General features: G+C 38.2%; 1 protein-coding gene across 7 annotated transcripts in view; it reads right to left on the reverse strand.

The window, feature by feature from the left end:
• Tcf12 (transcription factor 12) overlaps positions 1-25091 on the reverse strand; it is a 269146-nt gene that overhangs the window by 95988 nt on the left and 148067 nt on the right. For all 7 annotated transcript variants that reach the window (XM_085844776.1, XM_085844775.1, XM_085844774.1 and 4 more), the window contains exon 6: positions 1891-1955. In XM_085844776.1, the coding sequence (XP_085700902.1) occupies positions 1891-1955 (65 nt within the window). The remainder of the gene's footprint in view (positions 1-1890; positions 1956-25091) is intronic.

Raw genomic sequence — 25091 nt, forward strand, 5'->3', positions numbered from 1 at the left:
TTTGTGAACAATACTCACTCTAGGCTCCTAGAGTGCATGATAAATAAGTAAGCTCTTAGTTCTCTCTTCAATCAAAGTCATTAAAACTGAAGAACATTGGAGCATAAACTAAGAATGTGAGAGGCTTTTACTGAAGCAGCAACACCATAGTTAAAAACTTCAAACATCAGCTTAGGTTTACTACTTGTTGTATATAAACTGAAAACTATCCCTGACCAACACCTGCTTTCTAGTTTGCATGATGAATTGCTGAAAAGATTCACTGTGAGCATTTTAAAACACTGCAGATCTTAGGGATGTCAGAATTAAGTTTCCTCCTTTCTCAAGTTGGGGACTTTAATCTTTTCTCTCAAAGAAAGCATTTTAAGTTTATTTTGTTTGTTTGTTTTTCTTTTTTCTTTTTGGTATATCCCAAGTGGCAGCTTTAATACTCTTACTGGGGCATTATTGGCTAAATTAAGGGTTTCTTGAACACAGCACTATGATACCATAATAGTCAATTTGAGAACCAACACTAAATGACTAATGGGGAGGAAATGTATAGTGTAAACAAATGCATTATACAAAGGAGTAACTCACATTCTAGACGGTTCATCACATGACTCAGAATGTTATGAAATCTAAAACTGACCAATAGTTTGATTCTGAAATTTTTCATTTCATATTTTCAAAACAAAGTTGAATGTGGGTAATTGAAACCAGAGATAAGGGATTTTTATTTATTTGTTTCAAGGATATGAAGGGGCTGGAGAGATGGCTCAGCAGTTAAGAGTACTGACTGCTCTTCCAGAGGTCATGAGTTCAAATCTCAACAACCACATGGTGGCTCACAACCATCTGTAATGAGAGCTGAGGCCCTCTTCTGCTGAGTCTGAAGACAGCTATAGTGTACTCATATAATCAATCAATCAATCCTTGGACTGATGTGAGTGGGGTTGGAGCAAGCAGGGCTGGAGTGAGCAGAGCCAGAGCGAGAAGGAAAAAGAAAAAGAAAAAGAAAAAAAAGAAAATGGGGACAAAGAAACAGACAATGAAGAAATCCAAAGATATGGTCTTACTTATTGATTGCTGAGTTTGAGGCCAGCATAGGCTACAATCTTCATGCCTCTCAGTCTCTCAGATTCTGGGATTATAGGTGTGAGGCCACAATGTCTAACTCATGGGGCAGCTATTGCATTTAACAAATCACGTATTGTGACTATCACTGTTAGTTGCATTTGCTAATAATTATGAATATTATTAACTAGAATGTTATTATTTGTATGATACTTAAGAGACTCAAGATACTCATGGCTTAGAATAGACCAAGTCCCCATAAAGGCTGCCTTTCTGTTTTTTTTTTTTTTAAATTTGAAGGGCATGGCTAAATTCAGAATTCCATGAGAAAACAGTGAAAAAGATGACAATTAGCAAAAACGCACTATATGAAAACCCTGTAAGGGTATTAGAAAGTCCCCAGTACAAAGCCAGCTGAGGTCTGAAATACTTGGTGAGCTCTATGATAAAATGAAAGCACTTCTCATGGCAATAGCACAGCCATCAGTACAACAAATTCAAGCTACATGTGTTTATCACATGCTCTTCACAGCATGTATCAACAATTTGCTTTTCTATAGCAATAGGTGAGAACTTATTTCCAGACATAAGATGCATTTAGAAAGCAGAGAAACTTTTCTACTTTGTCTCCCATTAAATGGAAGTTAAGAAAATTCAATTGAAGAAAGGAAACCATCTCAAGATGGAACAATGAAAAGATATGTTGAGCTGCTAAAAACAAAACAACCCTACCACACAAAGTCACAAAATAATATGAATACATAATGGTGAAATCATGTAGATAAACTTCTATCTTCTCTATCATTATGTAAGTGTAAACTTCACTAAACTTACCTGACAGCCTGAGAGTCCAGAGTCTCTGCTGTACAGGGAAAATGAGCCTCTCTCTGACGTTTTCCCTATAAAACCAAGAAAACAACTTTGTATAAATATTTCATTGATGGACAATCAATTCAGCTTAAAACCTATTCATTCTAGTCTCAGTAAATACTTGATCATAAATGTGTCATCACTGAAAATACTGCCAAAAGAATAAAGAATTGACACCTAAATAGTGAACAATATAACTCACAGAGGACATTCACACATATTTACTTCAAAATGGACATTTTTATTTCTCTCAGAAATGAAAACAGTAGAGACAGAGATGACTGAACACTGAAGCATAAGGTTCTACTATAAAAGTGTTGTCTGTGAATCTTCCTGAATAGTTTGCAAATAAATGTATGTTTATGCACTCAATACACATAACATTGAAAAAGATGGGATTATATGATATATACCCTTTGAAATCTGCATTTTCATATGTTATATTCTTGAGATAAACTGATGATATTAGTTCAGTGAATTTTTAAGGCTGACTCTTTATAAACATAAAAGCACAGTTTATCTACTTCCCTGCTGAAATTTTTCCAATTCTGTGGGTTATGAATAAACATTCTTGCATGTCATAATATGTAGCTTCTTCCAGGTTGTACACATGACAGAAATGGCTGGCTACTGGTCGCACTCAGTTTCACAGGTATTCCTTACTCCTTGCTGCATTTTCTGACAGTATGCACTCTCCTTCATAATTTCTTTTAGGACATAGACATAGTTCCAAAGTCAGCCAGGCTAGCACAGGAGCAGCCCTGGCGGTTCCTTAGAGGACAATGACCATCTCACAGCACCCACAACTGACCACAGCAATTTTTAAGTCTAATATGTGCACATCACATAAGTGTGTATATGTGCTTGTGCTTATGGTACATATGTGTATGTACCTGTGTATGTGTGAACTTTGGGAGTGTGCAAATGTCAATGTCAGGTATCTTTTGCTCTCCAGCTTACTTTTCTGAGTCTGTCACTGAACATGGATCTTTCTGATTTAGACAGGTTGGCTGTCCGATAAGACCCTGAGATCTTCCTGCCTCCTACTACAGCCCCGACTGGGATTATAGCCATGCCCAGCTTTTATGTGGGTGTTGAGATAGAACATCCAGACATCTTAACCACTAAGCCATCTCCCCAGGCACTGTACAAAATTTTTAATAGAGCATTCATTCCACCTTTTTTCTTTAAAACATCTATTTATTTATATTTTCTGTGTATGAATATTTTGTCTATATGTATGCCTATGTACTACATTAATAACTGGTGTTTGCAGAGGCCAGAAGAGGGCATTGGATTCACAGGAACTGATGTTAACTGACAGTTCTGAGATTCCATGTGGTTGCTGGGTATCACACTTGACCCTCTGGAAGAACAGCCAGTGATCTTAATCTCTGGTCCATCTCTCCAGTACCTACTCATTTATTTTTAATAATTTATGTATATTCAGTAAATAAATTTGTTAAAATAACTAAATACCTCTCATCACAATAACATACTGCTTATGACTTCAGCAAAGATAATACAAGTTGATGAAGATGTCAAAAATGGAGTAAAAAAAATGCCAAGATGTTTTTCTCCATTTCAAGGTAAAACGTCACCAGGTGACTTTACCTTGATAAGAATTTACCCAAATAATTTCAAGATTATGTGAACTTTACTATAATTACATGTCACTGAATTTGTCATCATGTGGCTGAATAAAATGTAAAATGGATAATCTGTTAAATTTACAAGTTTACACACAGGTCAGATGTACAAGTAATCAAAATTGGGTTAGTCTAAGCCTACCATCTAATAACACTGCAGACACACAAAAGTCTGTGGCACTTTAGCTATTACCAAAGTACCAAGGATATTATTTCTGAGCCTCTTAGCCATTGGAACACTGTACATCTTCTCCATCGTTCTTATTTCCTCTTTAAAACAATCAATCAATCAATTAAACAAGCAAACAAACTTCTTTTTTGAGACCAAGTTTTGTTACAGAGCTCGGGCTGGCTTTAAGATCATGGCAATCCTCTTGGTTTCAGTCTTGCAATCTTGCTTTGACTATAGGCATACATGACTCACATTTTCATTCTCTCTAGGAGGAGAAGTGTGTGGGGGTAGGGTGGGAATGTCCTACCCATGTAGTCGACTAGCTGTCCAGGAGCTTACTGGCTGACCTCAAACTCAGAGATCTGCCTGCCTCTGCCACCTGAGATTAGACTGCAAGACTGAGATTAGCAAGACTGACTAATCTTGCTGGGATTAGAGGTGGGCACCACCACACCTAGCTATAGCTCCATTCTTATCATAATTTTTAAACATAAAGAATTTTAATTTGAAAAATATGCATATGAGTTAATGGACTAGAAACCTTTTCTGAAGCAAGAGGATCACAGACACAGAAAGGAAATGCTAACTCAAAATGACTTAAAAAGTTCTGTGGGGGGACTGGCGAGATGGCTCAGTGGTTAAGAGCACCGACTGCTCTTCTGAAGGTCCTGAGTTCAAATTCCAACAACCACATGGTGGCTCACAACCATCTGTAATGAGATCTGATGTCCTCTTCTGGTGCATCTGAAGACAGCTACAGCTACTTACATATAATAAATAAATAAATTTTAAAAATAAAGTTCGGTGGGGAAAAAATTTAGGGTAGTTTACACCTTCATATATAGGCACGTTATTTTGGGGGATGATATTAGTTTATGAGATATTAAAAATCTTTCATAGCTCCTATCCTTAATTTTAAAAGATGGTTTTCACTAGGAAAAATCTCTTACCTCATATACTTGGCAAGAAAGAGTTGGGAGATTATGTCAGTACTATAAAGGCGATACATCTGTCTAGACAGCCACTTAACACAGTAAGTACAGTATCAACTTCATGGCTGAAACACTAAGTCCTTCCTATCTGAGAAATTCCTACCCTCAAACATTAGTAATCAGTAGACATAGCTGATATAATCATTAACAACACAAATACATTGCAAGTCATAAATACAATTAGTTATCAGTAAATGAAAACAGTCTCTGAAAGACTTCAAAGCTAACCAGTAACCTAAAATGTATTGTACTAAGATTCAAATATACTAGTAAGAACTTAAAACAAGTTAAGGTAGAAAACGGAACAAAAAGTCATATGAATATCAGCCTGAGTATCAATGAAGTCCTTTAGAATCTTAATGATTGAGATAATCTAGAAAAATGTAAAATTGGGCCCAGTGAGATGGTTTGGCAGGTAAGGGTTTGAAGCGCAGAACTCATGTCAGAGGGATAGAGGGAACCAAGTTCAATAAGTTGTCCTCTGACCTCCACACGTACAATCGTGATATGTGTATCCATCCCCATAATAATAAATAAATATTCAAAAATTTAATTTTAGACCTTTGTCTATAAATATCCCTCAACTATTTTCCTTCCATAGCTATGTTCAAGTCAGAGGGGATGAGAGTTAACAAGAGATGAAAGTATTACACATTACAAGTCTTGATACAGAAAACAGATCACTTGCTATAAAAATAGTATTTATTCAAAAGATTTTGAAGTAGAAGTATGTTTTCCTTTTACCTTTCATCATGTGAAACTAGTTATTTTCCAAGGACTTATAAGTTCAGAGCTGGTTGTAGTGGCTGTGTGCTCTAATCCCAGTTCTCAGGAGGTAGAGGCAGGTGAATCACTGGTAGTAGTATGGCATAGCTCTATTGCAAATACTCTGGACAGAGAGCCTGAGTTTGTACTGTAGTTACATACATAGTCTTGTTGCTATGACTCAAACAACTTCTGGGAGGAAGTTTCTGGGGATGTATACGGCAAGGAAAGCAATGGAGCTGGGGCCTGCTCTGTCAGTACTGGTTCAAGTGTAAGGCATCAATCAGTGTCTTAGCTCCTGGAAGATCCAGAAGCAGAGGCCAAATTGGGTGGTGGTCCTTCAAGGCCTTGCCAATGGTAGCTTCTACTTGCCAGGGTAGTTCAACAATTCCTCAGCATCCCAACACAGAGCCACTATATGAGCAGGAAGTACCTGAACGTAAGAACCTGGAGAAGATACTTTGCCTTGGAAATGTATTAGATGAAATCCTCCAAAGAATTATGAACTAATGGGATTATGAGATTCTTTTCTTTCTAAATTTCTTAATTACATTTATGTACAGAAAACTTAAAAGTGTACATTTAATTCAATTTAGTGGTGAGTTCTATACCTTTTTCAGCTGGCCCCAGGACATTGTTTCCCCAGTGGTGGCGGATCTTGTCATTTCTGTCATTATAATTGGCCCTAATAGCTTCCACCAGCTTAGTCAGAGCACCCTTGTCTTGTCTTATAGTCTTCTGGTGGGAGTCTGCAGCTCCATGTGTCCCCGTGTCCTTTCGGGTCACTCTCATACCTCATTTGTACCCCTCCCTCACCCTGGAGCCTCTTCCCTACAATACCTGCCTCCCTACAGAGCAGCTTACAACCACACTGGAACATTGAAAGTGAAAATGATTACCATTTTCTGCATATAGGTTAAGGCTCTATTTAACTTGTGGGTGTTAAAAAAAAAAAAGAAAGAAAAGAAAGGTCATGTATAAAACTATAAGCTATATCCAACAAAGGCATCAGTATTAATGGGACTTTTAATCCCAATGGACTGTAGCATTTTCTACAAGTTGGCATTAAGAATCTCATAATCGAAATATGGGAGTGCTCTATTGCATCATCAAGGGAAAGGCCAGGCTGGGGCACCTGGTCCACAGGAAGACATGCACAACAGTTGCCTTCACACAGGTTATGCTCTATCAAAGACAACTAAATTATTGTCAGAAAAGGTTTATTCATTCAAGCTTAAGGTCTGAAGTTCAAAGGCATGGTTTCCACATCAGCTCAGTACTACTTAGTTCTCCAATCCACTCATCTCTATCAAATCCCATCTAAGGCATGGAAAAGTTTATATTACAGGAAGGGAGGGAGGGAGGGAGGGAGGGAGGGAGGGAGGGAGGGAGGGAGGGAGGGAGGGAGGAGGGAGCCTGACCTTCCACCTCCCTTAAGGCTCCGCAGCACTCACTTCTCAGTGTTCTCTTCTAAAGCACCCTTCTACTTCTCAACTCTCCTCTCAACATCTCAGGACTACTGTGGGCTTTGTGGTAGGAGCTAGCCCTTGCTGACTAGCTACTCTTGAACGAAAAATACAACAGGTGTTTTACTCCATTGCAAAGCATCACTGCTAGCACTATTTTTCCAATAGAAATCCTGATACCAAGAGGTGATTAAAAAAGCAGCTGATGGTATCTGAGACGGGTCAGAAAACTTTTCTCCTGTCCATTTCCATCTTCGGGCTGAAGACGTCTGCTCTATAGTGTCTGTTCTCTTACTAGCTGAAAAAAAATATGCTGGTGAGGAAAGAGCCAGCAACAACAATATTAGGTTGCCCAGCTTATATTTCTGCAACTCCTGGATCTTTGAAATTTTCTAGTCAATTAATTACTAATTATAGCAAGTATTCCATTAACAACTCCTGAGCACAGACATAAACTAGAGAGTTTCCTTGTTTGTATTGTAAAAGCCAGTTATGATTTCTCTACATTTTTATAAGTTGTACTAATTTGCAACCACAAATTTCAATTCACCACTACATAAATCCTTGCATGTCGTACAAGCAGTTAAAACTTAAACACACATAAACACACAAAGACAAAGACACACACATACAAACACATAAAACCCCGTATAAACCTAGATATTAACATAGAAAAAAAGTATATGAGTATTAAAAAAATTACTTCTATCAACATTATTTTATTCAAACTTAAAGTATCTTAATGCATAAATCATGTGAGTCTTTCCTGTATTTGCTTTTCAGAGAAACAAATACTGACAGTCAAATCCAAACATTTGGAGACAAATCTAAATTGATGACAGTCTTCTGCACAAAGCACTCCTTTCTCCTTGGTACATATAAAAGTCGTTTGCCTAACACTTGTGGATAGACAGGCTGCTCCTCTACTCCTGTGGTGAAACCCATTGCCAACTCCATGTACTATGACTCTTATTAGCCATCTGAAGAAATGTCAGGTGCTGCCTTACAAAACAAGTAACTGTACAATGCAACTGGGTATAACTGAGCATGACCTGAGATGATCAAAACAAAGAACACTCTTTAGGCAGTACTAGGGATTCAACTCCTATCAGACAGCCACACACCTGGCCTGAGACTTGGGAAATCTGATTATTAAATTAGTCTCTTGACTCTTGCCTCTCTTTTAAGTTAACTAGGCAAGATACAAGTCATGTACCATTAATGCCTTCGTTCATTCTGCTAGGAAAATCACTTCAGTAACACGAACCTCAACACAGGCCTGCTCAGTTTAATTAACATTTACAAAGTACTTGGAAATTCTTGTCTGAAAGACCTAAAGTCAACACTATCTACCATCATAGACCTCATTTGGGTAGCAACTTGCTCAATCTTATAGAAAAAGGGGCTTTTATTCTAACAGTTTCTTTTTAAAAATGAGGGTGTATTCCTGTATGTGGGATATGTTCTTCTGCTGGGCTGCCCTGTCTGGCCTCAATGGGAGAGGAAGCACTTAGCCTCCCAGAGACTGGAATTGCCAGGGGTGGGGAGATACCCCCCCGGGGGGGGGGCAAAACTCAGAATAGAAGGGGGATGGAGGAAGGATTGTGGGAGGGGGTAACTAGGAGGGGGGCAGTAAGCAGGATGTAAAGTGACTAATTTAAAAAATTAAATTAAATAAAAAATATTTCTTAAAGTAAATAAAGGTTTTTCACCCCCCCCCCGACCCACCCAAAAAGAAAGACGGCTTTTAAATAAATGTTTGCTTATTTCTTCACAACAATTTGCTTTAAGCATTATTGACGAGCATCTGTGCTAGGCACACCACCCGCTATACTGAAGATACTTATGTACTCAGTGCCAACAGCACAGATGCTGGGTTCTCTGTGCCCTCCTTTTGTTCATTCCATATCAAATCACTCACACAGCTACTAAAGAGGAGGCATCAGCAAAGAAAAGGCCAAGTAAGTGTGCAGTCAGATAAACAGAGAGGATCCCTGCAGAACTCAGTGTTTTAAAAGTCCCAGGTATTGTTACCGTTCTAACCTGCCAATAGATTACAAACAGGACCTCCAAGATGGGCTAATTTGAAAGTTCCTTAGACATGACCTCTTGTGACTTTTAAGTCCAAAATGAAGTCATCCAAGATGCAAGCAACGCCAACCCAACTATTATCCATGCTCTTTCTTCTCCAAGTAGATTAGACAGCAGTTTATAAAAGACAGTTTGCCTTTAGTCACACAGAAAGGGGAAGTGAGTAGACAGTTCCAATGTCTCGTGTATAAAACATAAAAAGGTACACATTATATGTGCCACAAAACTTAAGCTTCACTTCTCTAAATTGTTTCACTGTTTAAGCTGTCATCCCTCACTCTACAATGGAGCTATCTCCCTAACTCTCTGTGTTAAAACTATCTGCAATCTCTAAGCTGTTTTAGAAAGCCCTGTGCTCAATTAACCACTGCTCATGTTGCACTGCCACTGTCCCTTTAGTAGAACTTACATGTGCTTTCTCACTTCATGTTTCTGCACTTGTTCAACTACATGACTAAATTTGTAGAAAAGATAGTTTCACTTTTATAGCAATCCAACAGAATAGTGGATTAAGACTGTCATTTGGCTACATTTCAAGAGAAAATGTCATAAATGTCTAATTTTTTTGAAATAATAATATTTATATCTTAAAGGATTTTAATTAGTGGCTTTCAAGCAAGAAATGATTTAGTAAGTTAAAGTTCCCTAGCATCTTGCCCATAACCACAGGGAAATAAATAAATATGGAGTTAGAAAGATGGCCAAGCTCTTAAGGTTAGGCTGACAACCCAAATGCCAAGAAAGGTAAACTAAGAGCCCATCAACAACAATCGTGACTAGAGGCTGACAAAGGAGCAAACCCTCAAACTCCGTTACTTTAGGCACTTTGCTTCCTCTGGCATCAACAAGTCTTGGTAACCATACATTTACACAACCTCCTCCTCCTCCTTTCCACAGACTGACTCTGTTCCTACAGAATCCTTACCAGCGATCCTTTCAGAAATGTCTTGTATTATAAAATGAGTAGAATATTAAGTTACCATTGCTTGTTCAATAACATTCTCAAATTTTCTGTATTTGGCTCTTTAATTTGGACCACGATCTTACCAGGCGAGGTCAGTATGGATGTCTGGTTTCTCTAGCACCCGGAATCAGAAGGTAGATGCCATTTGTTCAGAGAACAATGGTCTTGAACTCTAGACTTTTATTTTAGTGCCAGGGATAGATTCTATTCTAAGACTATTTATGTTATATAGCCACATGGGAGCAAAACAGCATAAAAGAATTATGCTGTAAGTTAGAGAACAATGAATGATTACTAATTACCAAGGTTTCCTGAGTGAGAATGGGAGAAGAAAAAGAACACCATGGAGCTGCTACCATCCCTCACTATCTGGTCATAAACAGGGTGGTGAGGGTCAAGTGCCTCCTGTGCCCTGGCTATCTCACATGAGCAAGTTACTGAACTTTGTTTAGGTCTCAGTTCCTCTTCTTGCTTAGTTTAACCTCAAGTCCAAACTGTAATGGATTCTATTTAATTGGCCCAAAAGTTTGATAACTACAAACAACACTATGAGTCAGGCAGCTTACTTTCTAGGTGATATAAATTTGGGTACTGCATGCAGTAAAAGGTGAGGACAACTTGTTAAGAAATGCAGGAACTTGGATGATAAGCAGTGATGAAAATGGAGCATGTAAGCAGAGCACCAAAAGCATGCTATTCTATACATCCTACCTATGATATCTGCAAATATGGTATACTAGATATGGCAAACTCTGTGTCAATATAATCCAAACCACTGGGGCTAGAGAGATTGCTCACAGTAAGAGCACCAGTTGCTCGTGCAGAGGACCTGGGCTCAGTTTCTAGCACCTACATGATGGTGCACACCCTCTTATAACTGCAGTTCTGCAGAACCAGCCATGTTCACACACTAATAAATTGTTTTTAAAAAATTAGCTGAAACAACCAAGACTTCACTGCATTGGAAGAAAAGCTCTACATGGCCATGCACTTTCTCACTTGGCTTACTGACACGTATACAATGTAGAAAGGTAGCACACTTTGAATACCATAGGAAAGCACACAGAGATACAGAGCCATCAGAAGAGGACCATGCCATTCTGTTGAAACAGATGGGGAATGCCCAGAATAAAACATTAAATCCCTTTTATGGTCTGCTAAACATTAAGTAGCAGTACTGCTTCAGAACAAGTACTCTGAGGGTAACAGACATCACATTCATTTTTCACAGAGCATAGGACTTACTGTCATACAAACTGTGCAAACCGAAAATGAGTAAAAACTAGTTTCAATTTCTCAATGGGTCAAAACCTAAAGCTCATTTGTGAGTAATAAGACATTTGTCAAAATAAGAGTTTACATACCAATTGAAACGGTTAAATAAAGGAATTTGATAAAGGGCTGGAAAGACTGACTGGTAGTTAAGAGCACTTGAAGATCTCCCAGAGGACTAGAATCCATATCCATGCATTCATGTCAGGTGGCTCAGAGCTACCTGTGTACACACACACACACACACACACACACGGTGTGGTAGTACCTGTCTGTAATCCCAACACTGGACAAGTAGGTTTAGGAGGATCCCACATTGGAGGCCAGCCTGGCCCAAATATAAAAAGAGGAAGAATAAGCTATATAAATGGCTATTCAAATAAATGTGGAAAACTAGTATATCTGAGTGTAGTATTTTTGAAGAACAGGAAGGTAGGTAGAAGGGAAAGAAAAGAAATAATCTGATGAGACAGACAATGCTCAAACAGAACCTGGCTGTACACTAGCACATGAAACTGCAACTCTGTCGCAGGTGTATGATGGACCACTAGCAACTCTGTAGATGGGAACTTCTCTATTCCTCAGGGGCAGCTATTGTAAACTGGGGAAAAAACCCCAGCTTCCTCATTGTTTTTTTGCATTGATAAAACGTACTGGAATATCAAATGCTTAGAACAGTAGTAAGCAAAGAAAAGCTATTCAAGTTTAATGAACGTAATTAACGTTTCTTTCTGACAGGGTTCTTTGAAGACTAGGCTGCCAAAATTCTGGTCGCCTGGCCCCCAACTCTTGAGAGCATGATCCTAAGTGGGTATTCCCATGACCATGGTGCTGGGGAACAGCCTGTGCAAGCAGGTTAGGTGCGTGAGCACCACATCAATAGGGCAGCTCTAGATCAAGCCCGAATTACTTTTCAACAAAATCCACTGACTAGAAAAAAGAAATGATAAGTGTCACATGGAAAAAAGTCAATTACGGGAGAGAAAGAATGTGAAGTCAAGGAAAAGAACTTAAAGGGAATTGCTAGGTACTTCCAGACATTTTAAGTTTTTATTTTGACAGGGTCTCACAGGTTGGCTGGCTTAGAACTAGCTCTGTAGACCAGGCTGGCCTCAAACTCATAGAGATCTGCCTCTCTCCCTCCCAAGTGCTGGCTGGTGTTAAAGGAGTATACCACCACAACCAGCAATGTGGTCTGATTCATTATGCCTTTCATTTCACTAAATTTTATTAACACCTAAAAGCTTCTACTTTCCTTAGCGCTGATGAACAGCTGTCTATATACCCACCAACCACACAGAACCCATTTGTATATATAGCCACAAGTAGCTTTAGTTCAGAAACTGTAAGGAGCAGAAAGATTAACCAAGAAAATTATACAAGGTGGTAGAATTATCTGAAAAGAAGTATAACAGATTGTATAAAATCACTTTTAATAGAGTTGCACATTCCTTAAGTCAACAGGCTAGGTAGGCTTGAATGCAAACCTGTTTGTTCCCTTTTACCAAATGTTCAGGGGAAACAATTCCAGGAGAGAGCACATGGGACTTTGTGGTCAGTATAGTCTGATTGTTGACTATTGCTTATAGAAAAAAGACACACTGATGACCCTCATCAGTTACAAAGGTGGACTGACCTTAATGAGCAGTGTGTAGATATGCGTGATTCTTTGTTCTCATCTTAGGGAAGAAACGATTCTTAAAATGTGTACAGAGAACATAGTAAGACGGGAGAACAAACCTTTCCCTGCCAATTCTTGGTTTCTCCCCGAGTGCTAGTTAGGGAAATTAAATTTAATGTGATATTACTGATCAGGGCAATTTTGGAGATTTGTCTCTGTACCATTTGGGTTTTAAGACAGGGTCTCACTTAATAACCCCAGCTGGCCTGGAACTTACTACTTACAAGTCCAGACAGGCTTTAAGCTTGTACAATTCTGCTGTTTGGATGCCCAAAGCACTGGGGTTACATGAGCCGTCATACCCAGTCACCGTGCCATAACTGGTCCTTTCATCTTTTACTTTTCTCTGTTATAATGTAGATAACTTGATATCATGTGTAGAAAAGAATGCCCAGCCCACAGATATGGGCACGCCCTCTTCCTATGTAAGGCATTAAATACGGGCAGTAAGCTTTCATTTCATTCTCTTGCTGGCTCAAGTGATGCACTGTTCTTTCTTTGTACCTTTTAGGTTTTTACTGGAGTACCTCTTTTCTGTTTTGGTTCAGGTTCAATCCCCTATAGATCCTTGTCTTGGGTACTTGGTCTGTTCTGGCAAAATACATGACATGGCAAAAACTTCAGAAAAAGTCTGCCATGGAAATATATGCCTTTAATCCCAGTGCTTGGGAGGCAGAAGCAGGTGGATCTCTGAGAGTTTGTGGCCTGCCTGGTTTATGAGTTCCAGGAAAGCCAAGGCTACATAGAGAGACCCTGTCTAAAAGACAAGATGAAACAAAACAAAACACCAAAACAAACAAACAAACAAACAAAACCCCAAAACAAACAACAACAACAAAATAACCTTAAGAAAAGAAGGGCTTCTTTTGGCTCCCAGTCTGAGGACATAGCTCATCACAGGAGTTAAGTCCTGGTGGCAGGAGCACATGGACTGTGCTCAACTTGCTTTTTCCTTTTTATACAATCTAGAACCTAAGCCAAGAAAATGGTGCCACCTACTTTTAGATCTTTCCACCTCTATAATCTTATCAGCATAAGCCTCCCTCTCAGGCATGCTTAGAGGATAATTATCCCTCAAAGGTATTCCTGGAAGCTTGTCTTCCTGGTGAATCCAAATCCTATAAAAGTTGGCAATCCGCACTAAACATCACTATCTTGTAAGACGGTGCCTTTGGGCATTTTCTTTCCCTTTCTTCCTTTTTTGTAGAAGCCAAATCCTGTTTGTATCTGAACTGACTGAGGGTTTACTGAGAGGAATGAGACCTGTACTTGGTTCCTAGGTGTGAGACAAGTTTCAGTTCTTCCTCAATCACTTGCCTCATGGTCAAAAGACTTTGCTACTCCCACAGACGCTCAAATCTTTTGAAATGAATGTCTAGGGAGACTGACCCCTGCTCAGTCTTAGCTTTCCTATGAGAGTCAGCGGAGGCTTGAGATAAAAAACCTCAAAAGAAACAATGAAGCCACCCTTTCATTTTATTTATGTATTTTTGGTGATGACATTTGCTAAGATTCCCATAGCTCTTTCCAATCACTGGAAAGATGGTAGCTCGTATCTGGCACTCTGGAGATCTGCAAACTTGCTGTCATTTTACCTACTTGTATTCGTTGAGGATTGGGTGATGCTTGCTTTTTCTAGTTTGTGTATCATGTTCATCTGCAGTGTGTGTGTGTGTGTGTGCGTGTGCGTGTGCGTGTGTGTACAGTTTTACTTTGTAGCCCAAACTGGCCCCAAACTTGCAGTAACTCTGCCGTAGACTCCTGAGTACTGAGATATAGACAGACATTAGCCACCAAATGTGCCTTCTCCTTCGTGTTTAAGTCAAATATCTGCAACTCAGCTCTCATGGATCAGAAAAGCTGCTGCTGCTGCAAGTACTTGGCAGTCACTGTCATCCTCCACATTTCCTTCCAGATATACTCTCACTCAGAAATTCCATGAGTTTCTCTCCTTTGGCATCACCATCTCCTCTACATACCTGAGCTGATGAACACATTTCTAACAGCTACTTCAATATCCTTATATATAAGTCAATGCTAGGTCTTAGAAATGTGTATTTGGGGTGCTAGATTTTGCTGTATTCCTTAAAAAATGCCAGGCAACAGTCAAGTGCCTTGGAATTAGTTTAGTCCTTTCCAGGCTTGCCTTTAAGTTTGTTGCAGTATGTCCAGGACAGGACTAATTTACTTCTGCCAACACAACAGCTTTCTGAAAACTCTAGAGACATCTACTAAATACGAGGCTTGTCTATATTGGTTAGATGGAAAAACTCTTTACAGCTTCACCTGAGTTTCAGCAACTACTCATCGTATTCCTATGTGGGGAATTTCTCCTTGGTCTCAAGTTAAACTGCCTCGCATGTGCACATAGAGCAGCACTCAGGAAACCAAAGCAAATACCAAGTTCCTCCTCACCTGTCTGCCTTCCAAAACCCAGCTACTTATTCCATAACATTTTGCCATAATTCAGTTGATGCCAAAACCAACCAACTAACCAACCAACCAAAACTTTTAAAAAATCTAGAATTTTATTTAATGTTTCTATTTTAAATATTGTGAAGAGATTCTTGTTTTTGAGAGATACTTTACATGGCACTGAGAATCTCACTAAAGTGAGCTGACACATGAGAATGAGCAACAAACTGCTTGCTTTATGAATATTATCTTCTGTAAGCATGGAGTTGTTTACCAAGGCTACAAAGCTGGGGACGGGCCAGCTCTCTCTCTTCACTGCACTCACAGAATGCCCAGTTCCAAGTTTTCTGCAATCAGCTTTTGGTTAGTTAACTTCAATGTCACATAGTTGTGCAAGTTTTAAAAATTCTTGTTATAGGTATTTGTACAAGGTGTTAGTAAATCATATTATTTAGAAGTCATTCTTAAAACACATCTCTCTATTTGATAGGAATTACATTGACTTTGAAAATTGTTTACCTATATCAAACTATCTCTCTCTCTCTCTCTCTCCATATATATATGTGTGTGTGTGTATATATACACACCATATATACAATAAAGCAATTAAGCTCTGTAAAACATATTTTTAAAACCGACACTAACACTTATACTTAAGATGCTACAGAGATGGCTCGGTGATTAAACGCACATAATGCTCTTGCAGAGAGCCTAAGTTCAGTTCTCAGCACTCATATTGGATGGCTCACAACAGCCTATAACTCTAGCTCCACACAGGGGTCTGAGGCCAATGAACTCTAAAAACACCTGAACTCACATACAACTAATTACCTCACACAGCTACCCCAGATCCACATAAATATATGCACAAATAAAAAATCCTTACACTTAAAAAATAAGTACTATAGCCAATGTGGACCAATATATTTGTGGTCTCATCACACAATGTTGTCTGTGGCCCCACTGGGTCCTTGAGATCCCACACTTGCTAAACTGGCCAGTGAATCCCAGGAATCCTCCCTGTTTCTACCTCTCTAGGACTGGGATCCTCACACCTGTGTGATAAAATACCTTTTCAAAGGAGCCATTTCCCCTGCCCTTCTATCTGAGCATTTTTTAGATTTGCATTGTGTCTTTTTTTTTTTTTTTTAAACATTTCAAATCCTCTGCTCTACTGAAGTTTACAGGGCTCAATAGCCCTTTGGCACAGCCATTCTTTGGGAAGAACTTCCATGTCCCATTCAAATGACACTTCCTGTCATAGGTTATTACTGACTTTCCTACGTAAAACATTGGCACTCTGACATTTCTTTCTCTCTTATTTTTTAAGATGTTAAAAGCCTTACCCTGTAGAAAGCCTCACCAATAACTTTCAATAGGCTGTCATAATATAACTATCCCTTTTCTCAATGTAAGTTTGAGAATTCTTTTAACTCACACTGGCCTCATCTGCATTTTATTATCATTTACTAAACATTTGTATTTTCTAAATCACATTTATTGTAACTACAATTAGAACTCCCTTGGACTACACAGAAAATGGCTTTTGATTATTCCTTTCTATTCACAACTCTATAAAGCTATGTATAAGGACCCAATGCACCTTTTGACCTCATCGTTAATTCTGTTCTTTCTTTTCATTCCCAAAACAAATAATAATTTCTAGTAGCATTTCTTCATTTTGGGTAAAGCTTCTTAAAAAGTGTTCCATGATGAAAGACATTTGAGTGGAAGATTATAACAGATAAGCAGCATGAAGTTAAAAGGGCTGTTTGTTAAGCAATTGCTTAATAGGACATAGGTTCAGAATTCCCAACAGATCTTAATATCTGAAAGAAATGTCTAGAGGGCAGATAGCAATTACACTGACTAAATAAATGCCATGCCTTTCAAATTTTTAATGGCAAGTAATGAGCTTAATGTAGTTATCCGTTAATTCTGAACAAGTGGTCAGACGACTGCTTTCTTCCACTCTTACTTCCTCAAATTTTTGGATCATACTCAGGGAATATCTATTTTAAGGAACTGCTCTGGAAGGCCCTATGTTTTATGCAAGGAACTGTTATTTTCCCAGATGAATAGAATATCCATTCTACAGATCCAAGTTTCCATGACAATAAAAACAAAACAGTCATCAGCACCAACGTGGTACTTGATGGAAAATGCAGCTGCAGCTGGAACAGTGCAGTCTTTATCCTGCTCCTTTGCAAGCATAGGCGCTGTGTTCCCACCCCAGAGCAACCCAACGCTCCTACAGCAGTCTCCACCCAGACCCACACAGCAACAGCCGAGTGTGCCAACCACCTCCTACCTGCCAATCATTCGCCGTTCTCAAACTCATGTAAACACATGAAAAGGTTCAGCATTATGCTACTGGCATGGTGAATTGTAAACTAGGAACGCTTACAATGGGTTTGAGTATTGTAGATTTAGCCAAATAATATTTTAGCTTATATGATTATGAAGAAAAATTTGGGCAAAGAAGAACATTTAGAGTAAAGAAAAAGCTAGGTAAAACTGATTCAGATTATGGAAAGACAGTGCCCCCTTGTGTCTTGGAAGTTCTTCCTCAACTAAATGTAGTACTTAGAGTCCTAAGTTTTGGCTATAAAAAAAAAATTTTTTTTTAAATCTCATATAGATTTAAGAGAATTTGATAATTAGAAGTTATTCTAACTTAAAATACAAATTTATTATAAATACAGTGACTATTAAGTATGTGATTTTTAACAAGAGCTCTCTATAATGTAAGGAAAATATGATGTGATAAATTTACAGATATACTAGTTAATTTTATTTAAACTGCACCTAATATTGAAAGACAGTGATAAAGCTTTAAAAAAGTAAAAAAGAAACCTGTGACCATCAGCTACACTCTCCTTTGGTACTGGTTCCTCTGTAACTTCATGACATTAATTACTGATTATCCTCACCATACTATATAAAAAGCTCTGCGCTTTATTTACATGGAAACGAATTCATAGTAAATGGAGAAGATAAATGTAAGAGATACCCGTAATTAACACATCATTTTAAGTTACAGCAGCATTGCAGCACAGCACCAGAGTCAGTCACTGAGGATAAGTTACTTTGTACTGGGGAACGATGCACACCTGTAATCCTAGCATTTATGAAGCTGTGCAAGCAACTCAGGGTTTAAGGCCAGCTGGGGGGAGACTCTGACACAATCATTTTATGTTTAAAGTATGAATTCTTGAAATCATTTATCTGTTTAAAAGCAGAATTTCTCAAAACAAACAAACAAACAAACAAACAAAAACCGTCCATATGAAAACCCTAATCTCTTCTTGCATACAGGACTCAGGCACCACAACCAGATAAAGTCCTCTGCTTCCTTAAGCGTCTGTCCTTCCCTATAGCAAGGCAGCTCTAGCCATTCCTTTCAGTTTATGATCTCTACATGGCTACATGCTAGTCTGATACACATTAGGAAACTTTTGTTTCTCTAGTTATTCTGTCCTTAGCCAGGCTACTTATAAGGCTCTAGCAGGAGAATCTAATATAGGTGAAGAGGGTTTTGTTCCTTATTCATGAACACAAGATTGCTTTTACTAAATTTATTTGTTACTTATATTTGATGGTGGTGGTGATGATGATGGTGGTGGTGGTGGAGGTGTGTGTGTGTGTGTGTACGCATACATGTGTATAGAAGCCAGAGTTGATGGCAGGTATCTTACCTTATCACCTTCCATTTTAGTTTTTTAGGTAAGGGCACACAGTGAAATATGAAAGTAACCAATTTAGTCATACTGGCTGGCCAGTGAGTCCCAAAGATATTCCTATTCCTACCCCTCCCCTACACACAACTGCTAAGGTGGCCTCCACCACCACCACACCAAGATTTCCTATGAGCCCTTGGGACCTTCTTTCAGGCATTCTGGGCAAGCTCTTTATTTCTCCAACTCAACATCAATCTTAAAAACTCATTCAGAGATTTTCCCATTTAGATTGTAAACAATCTTTTTGGTTACTGTTTTAATTTTGTAAAGTCCTACACTTAACAAAAAAAGTTACAAGGACAGAAGCTTTTCTTTCTGTACCATTTTAAAAGTCAGTTGTGAACATCATTCTACTGTCTTCAAACATCTTTAGTGTGTACGTGCACGTGTGTGCTGTACAACAGACCAAAACGATCTAATTCACCTTTATATTTACTGTTTAACTCAGATATTGCTCGAATGGTCTTGTAATAACTTTTTAGGAAACAGCAGTAGCCTGAACCATCTTAGGCTCTCTTACATCTCCTATCTGCTGTGTCCTTGCTCTCACAGGCCAAAGCAGCTCTCCATTTGCCAGAGCTTTCCTCCAGAGTAGCTTAGGCTATGCAGATTTGGAGGTGCATCTCAGGTGATGTGACTTGCTGCATTTATTCTGTCAGATAGGAAGTGAATCTGAATTATCAACTGTCAGTACATGAAGGCAGTATCTGCCAGTGCTGACCAACTGCAAAACTACCTTGTGTAACTAACTTGTATTTCATTGGAATTTAAGAATTCTATTTTTCATAATGCTTTTGAATTCATATCAACACAACTTAGCTATTTTATAGAAGGGCTTATAAATCTATAGCTACTGTTCAGTATTTTGCCTCTCAAAGTGCATCAGGTCAGTGGCTTCCCAGGTCTAAGAAGCTGTAATCATTCTTTAAGCACATCCTTTCCTCACACAAAAAGGCTGCTCCTCACTCACTTTCACTCTTCTGCCATGGCCCTAGATGCAGCCATTTCTGAGAGGTACTGGCTCCTTTAGATAGAGAATGGTATACAGATGCCAAAATCTAGACACAAGGAATGGTACCAGGGTTCTTTCTGCTGCTTTCAGACTCCCTGAGCAGACCGTGGGTAACATAGGTATATATACACATCCCCACATGCCCTAATTATAGCTATGTACTTCTTACTAGTATTTTGAACGATGAATTCAAACTAATATCTCCACGCAACACTGTTAAGATTCTTTCTAGTTTCCTTTCTTCTGTATTTATAATTTTCTTCTTTAAAGTCAGATACCATCAATCTGTAATATATTTTAATTACTTGGTCAACCTCTTTGTATATAACCAATTGTTACTTGGCTATCTGGAGCTCACTAATTTTCAGCTAGTCTGGCTAGCGAGCGTACTCTGAGGATCTCTAATCTTCATTTTCTAAGGTTATAAATGCAGTAAGATGCCATGACCTGCATTTATGTGGATTCTGGAATCTGAACGCTGGTCCTTCTGGGCAAGCACCTTTAATGGCTGAGCAGTCACCCCAAGCCCTTCTTTATCTTGAGAAAGTACAACACTTTCTGTGGCCATAGTAAAACAAACAAACAAACAAACAAAAACAAGCAACAAAGAAAAAACAAAACTGAAACCAAAGCCTACAAGCAACCTAAAATTTGTTTACCAATAGTGATAGAGACAGTAAATATTCTAAAGATATCTAAAATAATGCAATATGTTTACAAACAAAGATCTCAGGGGCGGGAATGTAGGTTGACAGTTTAAACACCTTAAAGGGGTATGTGACTTAAAATTATTTAGGTAAAAGTAGAAAAATTTTAGAAAGAGGGCTTTTGGTTTTTGTTGTTTTTTAAGCTTATCATAAAAGCCTTTCTAACAGAGCTAACCACAGGTCAGATAGTTCCCTTAAGAGAGAAGAGCCACCTCTGATCACAGCACAGATAGAGACATAAAGTTACAGAGAAAAAGCAAAGGGAAATACTGGACTTGGAGTCAGAAGTCACAAAATTACAACTGGAGAAATCACAAAGAATGGAGAGTTACGATGTAAACTGTTAAGTCCTGTGTAAATTCATTGCCTGAGCCTCAGATGCCTCAACTGTAAAATGAGAAGAACGAAGTCTGTATCACTGGACCGCATGAACTTATTATAGGTAAGACTTAGCGTCATACCTGGCCTAAATATGACTACTGTATACTATTATAGCTATGTAGCACACTGAGATCAGCAAGGCCAAAGTAAAGGACAGTTTTAGTCGATATAACATCTCTGCATGCAAAACCTGACCCATGATGTTCCTTTTGGACCCCCAGTCCTTGGCATACTGCACATCACGTATAAATATTTATTGAATAAAAGATTAGAAATACCATAGGATTACTAGATGGTGAGCCTTTTAAAAACCTTTTTAAAAACTTCTAGTTCTTGGTAATGATTTTCATAATCTCTCGTTATCTCCTTTTTGGTTTATGTAAAAAGTGTACCTGTTGATAGGCGTTAACAATTAACCTCCAATCTAGTTGGTAAAACAAGAAAAACATAGCACAATATATATAACAACAGAGAATAAAAGCTCCATGAAATTATGCCAATGTGTCTGTTCAGGGCTGTTCAATTTCTTTAAAAGTATTTGCAAAAGCAAAAACTGGTAGACAAAGACTGCTTGTGATACTTCATAAAAGAGGCAAACACAAGGCAGGTAACGATGGGAAGGAAATTGGAGAAAATGCTGCATGCTTAAATTAGACCAAACCAATCAAGCCGACACAGAAGAGACTGAGCAGGATCCATGAGTGCCAGGATTCAGAAGAGACAGCACTGTATCTCTGTTAATTGTGTTATCAGGTAGAACTCACTGCATATGTTGCACACTGGGTACTTCCCAAACCCAAAACCTACAGAGAAAATAATGAATAATTTCATGCATATATATTAGAGAACCTTAAAAAAAGCCTCCTTAATTTGAACTGAGTAATATAATTATTAGAAATTATTAGGAAGTAATCAAGTTAAGACAGATAAAACTTTAAATAGTCAATATTAAATTGCTAATAAGTAAGTTAAATGCCACATAGTAAGTGAGAAAGGAGCACTATATCTGTACCTTGGGAAGTTTTTCAAATTTATATTCATAGATGATGCTTGTTCCCTAACTGCCTCAACTTCTTCTGGGTGAGTCCCAACAGCAAACATTTATTCCTCACAGTTTTGGAAGGTGGGAAGCTCAAGTTCTGGATACTGGAGAGCTGCTAGCTAGAGGGCAGTTTCCAGGTTCACTGATGACTGTTTTCTGACTGATAAGGAACAAGGAAGCTTCTTCCTGAGGCCTATGCCATAAGGATCAGCTCCTTTCCTGAAGGCCTCCACTTAAAAAAACATCACACACATATGTCTTCAACATACATTCAGCCTATTAAAATATTAAGTGAAAAACATTACAGGATTCCAGTTTATGAAAAAGCACGGAAGGCAGGAAGATGAGGAAAAAGAAAAACACTATGTAAATGAATCCGCCAATCCATGGATGCTCTTCTATTCTCATGGACAACAAGTGATCCTCACAGCATGCTCCACCATGCTCTTGGCTTGGAAGTTGTTCTCTCAATGTTTGTACACTGAGCAAAGTCACATAGTCTTTGTAAATTAAAATATTCAAGCTGGCCCAGGGGATAGGAAGACTTGCTGTGAGAGAATATTGACCTGGGTTTGGTACCTGGAACCCATGTAAAGAAAGGAGAACAGCCTACATGAAGTTGTTCTCTGGCCTCCATACATGGACTATGCTTTATATGGCATATGTGCACATGTGTGCACATACACATTTAAAAATAACTTTAAAAAAGTATGAAGACCATTTTTTGATGAGAATATGCTAGGATTGTATTACAGAAAGGACTAGAAAATGAAAGACATGAATGTGCAAATCATGTCTGAAAATGTTTGTTTCTTTGAGAGCCAATTCTTTATTTCATTCTTATATATATAGTGAGGCACTATACTGGAAACCATGAACGTCCCAGGAACTTAAATTGAACATTTAAACACAATAGTGACTTGGGAGCTTACAGTTTAGTAACACTATGGAGGAAGATTAACTTTGTACACGAGGTTCTAATATAAAAATCAGCAGGGTGTGTAGGCATACATCTGAAATCCCAGCACTTAGGAAGCTGAAGCATAAAGATTAATAGGCCTAAGATTCTGTCTCCAAAAACCAAGGTTGGGCTCACTGATAGAAAAGGTAACTTGCTTAAAGCACACAAAAGACTATGTTCAACCTACAACATTGAAAAAGAAAGCATACACTCACATATTTACATAGCAACACACAGAGATACATAGCATCAAGATTTAATTTAAATAGACAGTGTAGAACTGCCTATAGTCAATGGATAATGTCAGCTCCACATATCACCTAAGTTTAGTTTCTTAGCAGATGATCATATCATGAAGATTATGTTCCACATTTCTTTCCCTCTGACCTAAACTCCATGTTAGCTCTCAGTACCCTTAGCAGCCTAGTAATTACATTTTGTTTCTGGAGTTGCTTTTGGTTTTCTTATTCTCATTCAATCAATTAGACTGACTTTCATAGAGATACAGAAAGAACCAAGGAACCAGCAGTCAGCAATTTTGCTTCATTACTGTTAACAAAACCAATAAACTTTGTTGTGATTTATAAAATATCATTGCCAAAAGCAGAGACTTTTTAAAGACTTACAAATGCACATGATCTTAGGAAGATCATAACTAAAGAACATCAGAAAAGGCACTGATTTTCCTGTTCCCAGTCCTGAAGCAATCCAATAAATATAAAAGGGAAGAAGATCCACTTTAGACTCAAAAGATAGTGTCCTAAGCTTATGTAAACCTGACTTAAAAATGCATGCACTAAATACATGGAAATAATCATCTTTCAAAGCATTTTACAAAAAGATTACACAAAAATCCAGGCTTTTCTTGGGTTTTTTAAATCTTCCATTTCTTTTTAATATTTTGCTTCTTTAAAGAAAAATCTCCTTTTTCCAATTACAGAGAGGAAATAAAGAGAAATGCAACTCTTTTATGTAAAGTAAATCCATCTGGATGTTTGCTCCATCCCATACTAGAAACCTGTGATCCCCAACCAGAATGAGTTATAGTAAAGCTGCAGGCAAAATTGTCTCCATACAGCACAATCCATTATCCCTGTCAAGTTAATGTTCCATGTTGAGCCATATGGCACGGGTACACATTCAACAAAGGAAATTCCTTAAACTTGTTATAATCAGCACTTGCAGTCATCCAAAAAACTGACATAAACAGCTTTATTGTGTTTAGCACATTTCAGTTAATATCCATGACAAAAACAGGAAACAGTACAGGAAAAGGAGGAGGAATGTGGGGAGCAGTGTTATTTAAAAAAATCACCACACACACACACACACACACACACACACACACACACACACCCTCAAACTGTGCATTTTATAATTAGGCTTTTGTCATTGTTGCTGTTGGCCTAAGCAAGTGATTTTCAATTACAGTAAGCACACCAACCTCTCCAGAGTGATCTACTGGAGCAGACTTAAGAGGGAAAAAAATTAATGACAGCAATTTTCCATGGTATGAGCAAAACTAAACCTTGAAATTCTAGTGATTCAGATAAATCAGTTCTGGCAAAATAACAAAACTCTAAATTCTTATATTTGTTTTCTCTCTACAGTCATTTCATAATTGTTAAAATGCAACTGAGCTTTATTAAGGAAAAAGAAACCAACACAATTTAAGTAAAGTATCTTTATATGCATTTAAGAGCAGGTCACAGAAAATCAAGAGCTCCCACAAGCCTTTGGTACTCAGCACATCAACTCTAGTCAAGGTATAAGTAGAGCAGAACTTCATTTCAGCCCCCGCAGTGACAACAATAAAATGCTGAGAAAACACACTATCAAATACTGAACTCAGCAT

This window comes from Mus caroli, unplaced genomic scaffold (genome assembly GCF_978045245.1).
Source record: "Mus caroli unplaced genomic scaffold, Mus_caroli_1 scaffold_11, whole genome shotgun sequence".
Taxonomy (NCBI): Eukaryota; Metazoa; Chordata; class Mammalia; order Rodentia; family Muridae; genus Mus; species Mus caroli.